At 32.5% G+C, this 10,046-nt stretch overlaps 2 protein-coding genes across 4 annotated transcripts; one reads left to right on the forward strand and one right to left on the reverse strand.

The window, feature by feature from the left end:
- The first annotated feature begins 1,379 nt into the window (after positions 1-1,379).
- LOC112750878 (annexin D5) lies at positions 1,380-4,746 on the forward strand. Of its 2 annotated transcripts, XM_025799785.3 has the most exons (6): positions 1,380-1,802; positions 2,608-2,753; positions 2,891-3,106; positions 3,304-3,519; positions 3,731-3,820; positions 4,316-4,746. In XM_025799785.3, the coding sequence occupies exons 1-6, from the start codon at positions 1,727-1,729 to the stop codon at positions 4,517-4,519; spliced, it is 948 nt and encodes a 315-aa protein (XP_025655570.1). In that variant the 5' UTR covers positions 1,380-1,726; the 3' UTR covers positions 4,520-4,746. The 2 variants fall into 2 exon arrangements, with proteins under 2 accessions (XP_025655570.1, XP_025655571.1); XM_025799786.3 differs by lacking the exon at positions 2,608-2,753 and having other exon boundaries at positions 1,494-1,802.
- A 751-nt stretch (positions 4,747-5,497) lies between these two features.
- LOC112750877 (UV-B-induced protein At3g17800, chloroplastic) lies at positions 5,498-9,283 on the reverse strand. Of its 2 annotated transcripts, none has more exons than XM_025799783.3 (4): positions 9,017-9,283; positions 8,785-8,925; positions 7,564-7,862; positions 5,498-6,597 (listed from the first exon to the last, which is right to left on the reverse strand). In XM_025799783.3, exons 1-4 carry the CDS (start codon positions 9,044-9,046, stop codon positions 5,778-5,780), a joined length of 1,290 nt encoding a protein of 429 aa, XP_025655568.1. In that variant the 5' UTR covers positions 9,047-9,283; the 3' UTR covers positions 5,498-5,777. The 2 variants fall into 2 exon arrangements, with proteins under 2 accessions (XP_025655568.1, XP_025655569.1); XM_025799784.3 differs by having other exon boundaries at positions 9,049-9,278.
- Between the last annotated feature and the right edge of the window lie 763 nt (positions 9,284-10,046).

A 10,046-nucleotide genomic window follows, 5' to 3' on the forward strand; every position in this document is an offset into this window, starting at 1 on the left:
ACATTAATATGAACTTCACCGTAATTTGTTGAAGTACAAATTTCACTCCTTCAAATGTTTGTAACAAAATATGACCATAATAATATACTTTTAATACAACTCCATCATCTATTTTTTTCTCACATTAATATGAATTTCACCTTAATTTTTGAAGCACAAAGAAAAATACGAGACGAGGAGAGTTCTGGAGGGACTGAGGGAAGAAGAAGAAGAGAGATCTAGCAACTTGGGTGCGAGCTGTGTATATATATAGTGAACCAAATCGGTTGGTCTAATTTCTATTTAGACATTAAAATAATTTATTTTAAGCAAATCGAACGGTCTAATTTATTCTTGTGTGAAATAAAAATTTTTTTAAATAACACTAAAATCGGACAGTCTAATTTGTGAAAGTAAATAAATAAATCGAACGATTTGATTTTTTTTACATAAATTTAAAAAAAATAGTCATTATAATAAAGTCTAACATACCTAATCTCCATAATAAGACACAACACATAGTAGTGCATATAAAAAAATGAACCTGAACAAAACAATCAAGGTAGTTTAATATAAAAAATCAACTATTAAATTAATTATTAATATAAAATATAAATAAAAATATAATATATATTAAAAATAAAAAATAATATATATTTATATATAAATATATAATATTTGATTTGATAACTATTTTTTTTATGTGGAAATTGCTAACAACAGATATCTTGTAGCTTGGCCCATAATTTTATTATAGTAACATTTAGTTCAGTTTTTTTTTTATGTTTTACTTTTTGTTTGAATATAGTTTTTTATCGGATAAAAAACAGTACCAAAAACGCGTGAGTGAAGAAGTAAATGAGTAATACCCCACAAAAAATACAAGACTTGCACGTGTTAATTATTATCTAAGATGTACAGTCAGTACGGACACTAATTTGGACAAGACAATAATACAATATAAAATATGTAGATATACTAATTTTAAAATTTTGATAAAAAATTTATATATAAAATTTAAAATATTTTTTAGATCAATTATAATAATATTTTAATATTTTATTGATATTAAAATATAAAATAAAATTTTAATTATTTTTAATATTTTTTAATTATTAAAAGTATTTAAAATATTTTTTATTTTAATAAATAATAATATATATTATTTTTAAACTCATTTTAAAAATATATATTAAGAATAAAATTAGATACGCTGATATATGATAATATTTAAGTTGTCAAAATTTTTTTTATTTTTTATTAAAATACAATTTAATATGATAGAGACGAGTGTCTATGAAAGTCGTATTTAAAATTTATCTAACAGACAGATACAACAATTCAACAAAATATCCCTACTTCGTCCATTATTACCAAAGATACATGGCTCATGAAGAATCCTGCTGTGTTAATTATTGACCTCGCTTAATGGCAAAAACTGATATGAAGTATTCAAATTTCAAAATGCATGAAAAAAGGAAATATTAAATCAACACCTTGACGGTAACTTGACAACAACGGAATATTTAAAATTGAATAAATTTGAATTGTTTCTTACTTCCTCATTTCTTATGACACAAGAACAAACCGTTGCAACATAAATAAACTTATCTAATAAAAGAGTGTTTTTCCTACCTAATTCCTTTGCCTTCGTCCTCTTCTCTAAAAAGAACTACTTTTTCTTATTCTTGTGTGTTAATTCTTAATTGTGTGGTGTATTCACTTTCCATAGAAGAAGAAGAAGAACATGTCTACTTTGATTGTACCCCCAATTCCTCCTTCCCCAAGAGATGACGCCATGCAACTTTACCGTGCTTTCAAGGGTAACCATCTCTCTCTCTCTCTCTCTCTCTCTCTCTCTCTCTGAAATTGTTAGTTTTGATGTTTGTGTATATGATTTGGTTATAAAGTTATAATCATGCTCTAAAAAAGGTTACATGGTTGTTTCTTGTCACAAACTGCTCCTTATCGTTTGATATTCTTGAATTGGGTTTGTTTAATTGCTTACTGATGAAACAGAATGAGCTGCTGAAATTATTCTCTTTCTTTTTCTTTTTCTTTTCTTCTTCTTTTTTTTTTTTCACTCGGTTGAAAATAATCATACTTGAAAGCATAGTAAAATTGCTTATGTATCAATTTCTTTGAGGATGCTGTTCCGAATCTATATGGTTTGGTTTGTTACTGAATTATAACCTTTTTGTTTTCCTTTCCTGTTTTACTTGCTTTTGCACTACAGAAGAAGTCTTTGATTCCAGTCATCAGAAAAGCCCTAAATTCCTACATTGTTTACTTGTTTTGTGACTTTTGAGTTTTGTCTAAAGATGTTGACTGCTATATTGACCTGCTTTTTTTTATATGTTTTGTTTTCTAGTGTGTTTTCCTTTCCATATCTTTTTAATTGAAAAATAGAAGGAAAAAAATGAATATTTTTGCATAAAAATAGAAGGGGAGAAAAAAGTTATTGCACGTATAGTTTGATCTGTAATTGCTATATAGGATTTTACCCAACTGATTCCTCTTTTGTGGAGACAGTTATACAGAGTCAAGTGTTATTCCTCTAGACTTGCTTCCATAAACACTTCTTTTCTTTCTTTTTTTTTTTTTTTTTTTAATTCTGTGCTTTGATAGGATTTGGGTGTGACACTAGTGCCGTTATCAATATCCTTGCTCATAGACATGCGACACAGCGAGCCTACATCCAACAAGAATACCGAACAATATATTCCGAGGAACTTTCTAAACGCCTCGAGAAGGAGCTTCGTGGAAAGTTAGAGGTGGTCACTAAATCACTTCATTTAGGTCATTTAGTACCACCTAAATTGACCAAATTATATGTATCTTAGTATTTTAGAGTAGTAGATAATTTTTGCTAATATTGTGTCTTGTCTCATATTTTTTTCTGTGTTTGCAGACTGCAGTTCTGCTTTGGATGCATGATCCTGCAGGACGCGATGCAACAATCGTTAGGAAGTGTCTAACTGTGGATGCAAACATCCAAGGTGCTACCGAAGTAATATGTTCACGCACTCCATCCCAGCTGCAACATTTAAGACAGATCTATCATTCCAAATTTGGTACCTATATGGAGCATGATATTGAAGCAACCACCTTCGGTGACCATAAAAAGGTGATTGATTATCTTTGTCTTTGTGCAACCTGAGCCTTAATGAATTATAGTCATATGAATTATCTTTGTTCATCAATTCAAATCAATGTTCAATTATGTGTCACTTTGCACAACATCGAGGTATACTTATTACATGTTTTGTGATTGTTTTCCCATAATATTTGGTTGTTTAATCACATCTGAAAAACTTGCTCCAGATCTTGCTCGCATTTTTAACTACACCTCGACATGAAGGCTATGAGGTTAATAGAGAAATAGCTCAGCAAGATGCCAAGTTTCTCTACAAGGCAGGGGAAAAGAAACTTGGCACCGACGAGAAGGCTTTTATTCGCATTTTCAGTGAACGGAGTGCAGCACATTTGGCTGCTATCAGCTCTTATTACCACGATATGTATGGTCACTCACTCGAGAAGGTTTGTTACAATTATGGTCAGTGAAATATGGGGGAGAAACTTTCATAGATTAAATTTACGAGTAAAATTACATTACATGTAATTCTAATCATTGAAATTTTGGCCTTCATGTTTGCTCCCATACTAAACTCGTCCTAATTCCTAAATGTATTATTTCTTTTGTAACTTTTTCCCGCCGCTGCGGTTTATTGAAGCTGTGGTTTTATTACAGGCAGTAAAGAATGAAACATCAGGACATTTTGCTTATGCTCTTTTGACAATAGTCCGATGTGCTGAGCATCCTGGAAAGTATTTTGCAAAGGTATTCCTTTAAACTTCGACCATAGTTAACATTGCGATTATTCCATTGAAAGGTAAATCACGAGAGGAAAATGACAGCTTGATCATTCAAAATGTGTGCATGCGTGCGCATGTGTCGTGTCTTGTCTGTGGTGTTATTTGTGTACATACATAAGCAGGAGAAATGCACAAAATGTAAAATGTCCAACGTTAGGAATTAAGGCGAACATCTGCAAATTTTGTGAATCATGATCTGCACTTTCTGATGTGCAAGGAATGGTAGCATCTTTTCTCTAAAATATATACAAGAGTAAGCTTGTTGTTAGCTAATTCATTCGGATTTCTGTTCAAATCTTCATTGGTGGTGGCATAATTGCCAGTAGTCCATCTCCAATCATTTGAATGTGGCGGAAATGCCAATATCTCATAATGATTTGTAGGAATTGGTTCTGCATTTGCAAGTATGAAGGAACATTTGAAGAATGTCTTAATGAAATGTAGTTTCATCGCCATACAGGTGTTACATAAGGCGATGAAAGGTTTGGGGACGAATGATGCCACGCTTATAAGGGTCATTGTAACGAGGACTGAGATTGACATGCAGTATATCAAAGCTGAATATTTGAAGAAATACAGGAAGACACTGAACGATGCAGTTCATTCTGAGACATCTGGTCACTACAGGGATTTTCTTCTCCAACTTTTGGGTCCAAATGTGTAGTTAACAATTCAACATGTTCGATGCCCCTATGATGTTGAACTAATAAGAAGCTACAACCTTGTATTTTATTTTATGTTTAAAGAACAATGTTTCAGTTAGGCAATGTGTAGTGCTTTGTAAGGATTATGTACATCATGATCCAGTTTGAGTGAAGGATTTGTGTTTGTAAACATATGATGGGCTTTTGTGAATTGTGTAACTAATGTTGCTTTTCATATTGACCATAACCAACTTTGCATGATGCTATTTAGCTTCTAGGTTGATACATGATTAAACCTGATCAATAGAACAATAGGCTAGACATGAAGATATTAATTGTAACATTAGTAATACCTTATAGCACCATTCATGACCATCATTATATTCACTAATTTGAATATCTGAGACGAAAACACAATCTATCAAAACTTGAAGAAGCCAAAAATGGTTTGCACAGATAGATAAGATTCGGAAATATTTCACAAGAACGAGGGTTCAACATTTTTCTGTCGTGAAAACTATTGTGTTTAGGATTTAGGGTTTAAATATTGTTTAGTAACATTCATCTCTCGCAAATGAATTATAGCTTATGGAAGGATTTAACCATTCTAAGTCTTGAACTCATCGCATCCAATTGATGGAAGATTAAACAAGCCAGTAGTCCACCTGTCCAGGTCTTGACTTGCTATTGAATATAAAAAGAATACCCTAATGAGGTTGCCAACTCCACCAATGTCACAAACACCGTAGTCCAACCTAAAGAACTCCAAATAGAGATCCTTTATTCCGACATTCTACAATCAAAACAACTTAGGCACATGGAATATTCAAACCAACACTAGATCTGATTGAAGAACTGAAAAGTACAAAACAAAGGTTTTGATTATTGACACTTCTGCTAGGATCCCAACTTCTTTTAAAACGATTTTGATTAAATCATAAATCACAAGATTGATTACATATGTTTATACTTCATAGTATATGATGTCAAGAGTAATATTATAGAATATGTAAATTACACATATTATTTCATTAATCAATATCCACATATATGACATGACAATTATAAAACCTGTAGAAATAATCAGTGTCCTTTAATGTAAGCATGGCTTAAGCCAAACTTACCAGAAAAGAAAGAGAGGAAACCACCAAACCATCCATATTTACAGATCAATTCATCAATCAGTGATACTGATTGAAATTGAAATATATAAATATATGCATTACATTTGATTGCATCGATTAAAGTAGTGGTCGCAAATCACAAGTGGGGAAAAACTTAGCTCAAAACAAAATGGTACCTAGAGTCCACATAGCTCTCAACATCCCACAGAAAAGAACCAAAAGTAACAGCTTCCAAAACAAGTCTCTTAAGACCACCAAAGCTAATTTTGATGTTTACATCCTTCGAAGAATCAATTGCCCCCTGAGGTGTTATAACCATTTCAGGTCTTCCAAACAGTGCCTGTGTGTGCTTCTCAACCATGCTGACAGCCTCTTTGGATCTTATTGTTGCATATCTCTGTAGTGTCTCTCCATCGAAAGACATCACATAGTTACGCAATCTGGACGCCTTTGTCGCATAGCTGGATCCCCCTGAACTGATGCCACTGCTAGGCAAGGAAGAGACCTCAGGATGAGACATAACTGAAGAAAGGTTCTCTCCACCCTTGTGTCTCGTATCTTCCAAGGAAGTCGGGTAACTGTTATTCTCTTCTGCTGTGTTAGGCAGAATTTTCATTGTCTTCTCTAGCTGGAACCGTTGGTCAACCCGCTTAAGAAAGTATCCATACATGACTGATGCTGCGTAGACTTGTCCTAGCCTGAGTTTGCTGATCTGAGCTAAAGAAGACAAATCCCCGGTACGGTTACCCAGGATGACAGACAAATGGTTTTGGATCATTTCATGGACTTCAGAGGAATGAAGCTTCTCAATTTTCTCATCTTCTTCTGGCCATGAATCGACTCGCCCAGAAGGATTAGGGGTAATGGAGGGTACCAGAGAAACATTGGCATCCATAAACTTCTGAACAACCAAAGCATACAATATCTCTTCTAGAGCTTTCCGCCTCTCATTAGCCTTGACCTCAGCAATTCTCCTGGAAAAGTTTGCATGCCAGATCAGAAGTCTATACTCAAATCCATCATATTTTAGCGGGGGAAACCACATCTCATTTATTCATGAATACAAATAATTTAAGATATGAACAACAAAAAACTCAATCAGAACTTCATACTCCACAACCTTTTTTTTCTACATTCTAGTTGCCAAATCGGTTTAATTAGGTAGAAATCATTCATGAAAACTATGCTAGTTTTATATTACACGTTTTTGCTGGTTTCAACCAAAACTTAGTAGGAAACATACATCATAAATAAATTAAAATATTAAATCTTATAGAAGCAAGTTAAACTCACTGAATTTATCAATGTGTCTTACATGACTCTGCCAAACAGTCACTAGAAAGTAAGTGAATAGATATGAAATACAGAATTAAACGAGGTGATTAAAAAAAACTTTGCATGCGAAACCTGGTTTTGAAAGGGAAAAAACCCCTCCCTCCCTTCCAACCAAAATACTTTCAATGTTCCACAATTTATAAAAGCATGGACTGCAGAATTTCTTTGTAGCACATACCCATCTATTTCGAAATAATTACATGATACATGCAAAACTTTAAAAACAACCATTTAAAAAACTCCAACTAAGTTACCCTCTTCTAATAGAATGTAATTTTGATTTACTAACAGTCAAACTTTGCTACAATGTTGTCCAACCATACCTTCTCACATCAATAATAGTTAATTTTCACACTACTTAAATGGTCACACAAATGGAAGGACATGATTTGTCGACTATGTAAGGATCTTTCACACCCAATCCATCAAAACTAAACTCTTTTCAATATATCTATCATCTACGTAATGATATCCATATTTATCCAATCTATAAGAAATAAGAGCATGAATTGTTACAAGGTACTCCTACTAGCAATAAAGCAATGCCAATGTGGTAATAAAATATGAAATGTTAGATATCATCAAATGACAAGTATACAGCACACCTGTACAAAACTATATCAGTGCCTGAAGCAGAAGGCTCCTCCTTTCGTTTATCACCATCACAGTCTGTTTGGAATTGCTCAAGCTGCTGCTCAACTGCAGCAGGCACAAGATGTGGATGACTTACCAAAATCTCAGAGAGAAATTGCCCAATTGGAGATTCCAGCTGAAGTGGAGCAAACTTGGAACTAGACCCAGATGACTGTTCAGACGATGATGAAGCTCTAACTACAAACCCCTTTCTACTTCCCTCAGCAAGTCTCAGATGACCTAGTCTGGAAATAGGTACAGAAGTGCATAGCTGCCAAACGCCAAAAATCATGAGAAAGTAATACATCACTAATCTTCACATACACATACTATAATAACCTTATTCTATGTATTTATAAGCTCAATGAACAATATGATTATTAGATTTGAATAGAAAAGGAAACTATATAGGCTTAAAAAATGGACGGGAGAGGATGAGACATCCCATGACAAAACCTCATGCTAAAGCATGCCAATTCATTTGAATGTCAGCTAAATTAACACCCTTGAACAGACCATATGCAGAGCTCTAAATGACACAGTGTGACAATATATCCGACTTCAAATCATCTCAACAAAGGAAAAATATATCGAAACAAGTTCTTGTTAAGAGTAAGAGCGATCATAATTACATGGAAAATATTACATGTCACTGTGAATCCGGTACTGCATTATGAAAGGGAGCCTTGGAGCAACAATGGAGTTGTCTATGTGTGACCTCAAGGTCACGGGTTCAAGCCGTGGAAACAGCATGAGCCACTGATGTAATTATCAGGTTAGTTAGGTTGTAAACATTACATTCTTTGGGCGCGGCCCTTCCCCAGACCCTGCGTTAACGCGCAAGGCATGGGCTGCCCTTTTTTCCCCTAAGCTTCTCATACTTGCTCTCTACAGCTTCACCATAATTCCCAAATACAATAAAACGAGACATACGAATAGCAAATAATTAGAATTCAACTTGTATTTTCTCTTCTCGTATCACAATGCAGCAGCTACTAACAACCGAAGCACATCAAATTCAACCACATTTTCATATAACTTGTAAAGGCAACTAGAATACCAGTGAGAAATTAATTCAAGTTTTTTATTTGTCAAACTCATCAAGCACAGAAAATCAAGCACAAAATATCAGAAAAGTTTGCATTAAAAAAATAAAAGAAGAGAGAACAAAAGTTGAAGCGGCAGTTTCATACCTTATTATTGAAAAAGCCAGAATTGGAACGGAATGGCAGTACGTTGGATCTTCTGATAAATATGGACGGCTTATATGAACCGGACAATGATGGGAAGATGTTCACCGCCGCCGCCGCAGCCGCCGGTGCTTCCATTTGGAGCTGAGCAAAAGCAAGTTAGAAGCGTTAGATGAAAGAAGATAGGAGACACAAGCAAACAATAATTGGAAAAAAAAAAGAATCTGGAGATAACATTGTAATTGAAGCGTGGAGCGTGATGCATACGTGATGCGTATGAGGAGTTGCGAAGATGGAAGAGGACGAAACCCTAAGGAGCGAGATGGGGGAAGGGGAAGTCCAGATAAAACGATGGAGTCTTACAGTTCAACAAAGAAACAGAAAATAGTCACACAAAAAAAACAAAGAAACAGAAAATCGGTAAATTTTCCTTTTTCCTACCAATCCATTTTTTTCCCCCTAACTTTAATAGAAAAAAAAATGTTTTGATGCGTAACAGTTTAACACGTTTGTTTAATTGTGAGTTTAATAGACACCACAAAAATCGTGCGTTTAAATAATTTTAAATGATAAATAAAAAAATTATATAAAAATTAAAATCAACTATCAAAAAGGTAATTCAACTACAATCAATTTTAAGTAAATTAATAACCGATAGTTATTAAATACAAATTTAGCCAAATTATTTAACTACTATCGACCATCAATTTATTTATTACACTTAAATTTTCACCTTATCAAAATTATTTATCGTATATTTATGAATTTATTTGGATAAATTTTTGTAAAAAAATAAAATATTTTTAAGTATTTTTTAAAAGATTCTTTTAAAAAATAAAAATAATTTTATATTTAAATATTTTATATAAAAATATTTTTTATCTAACCATTACATTTGGATATAAGTATAACGATAAAAAAAATTTTGTTTATTTATTATGTTAAAAATATCTTTTTAAAAAAAATTATTTATAAAAAAATATTTTTTTATTTTTGCTACTAAAATTTTGTCGTTAAAAAAAAGATATTTATTTTTTAATATTTTTATTTTTATTATTAAAATTTTGTCAAACACACTAAAAAATAAAATAAATCTTTTTCAATAAAAAATATCTTTTTTTAATAATTTAATAGCACCTAAACAAGCTCTATATATAAATACATGTCTTATTTAATTTATTTTTAATATATATTTAGTATTTCAATACAATTATACTAAGTATATACCAAAATCAGTTACTAGTATAAAATATAAAATTAGAATA

Source organism: Arachis hypogaea, chromosome 15, assembly GCF_003086295.3.
Source record: "Arachis hypogaea cultivar Tifrunner chromosome 15, arahy.Tifrunner.gnm2.J5K5, whole genome shotgun sequence".
NCBI classification, from domain to species: Eukaryota; Viridiplantae; Streptophyta; class Magnoliopsida; order Fabales; family Fabaceae; genus Arachis; species Arachis hypogaea.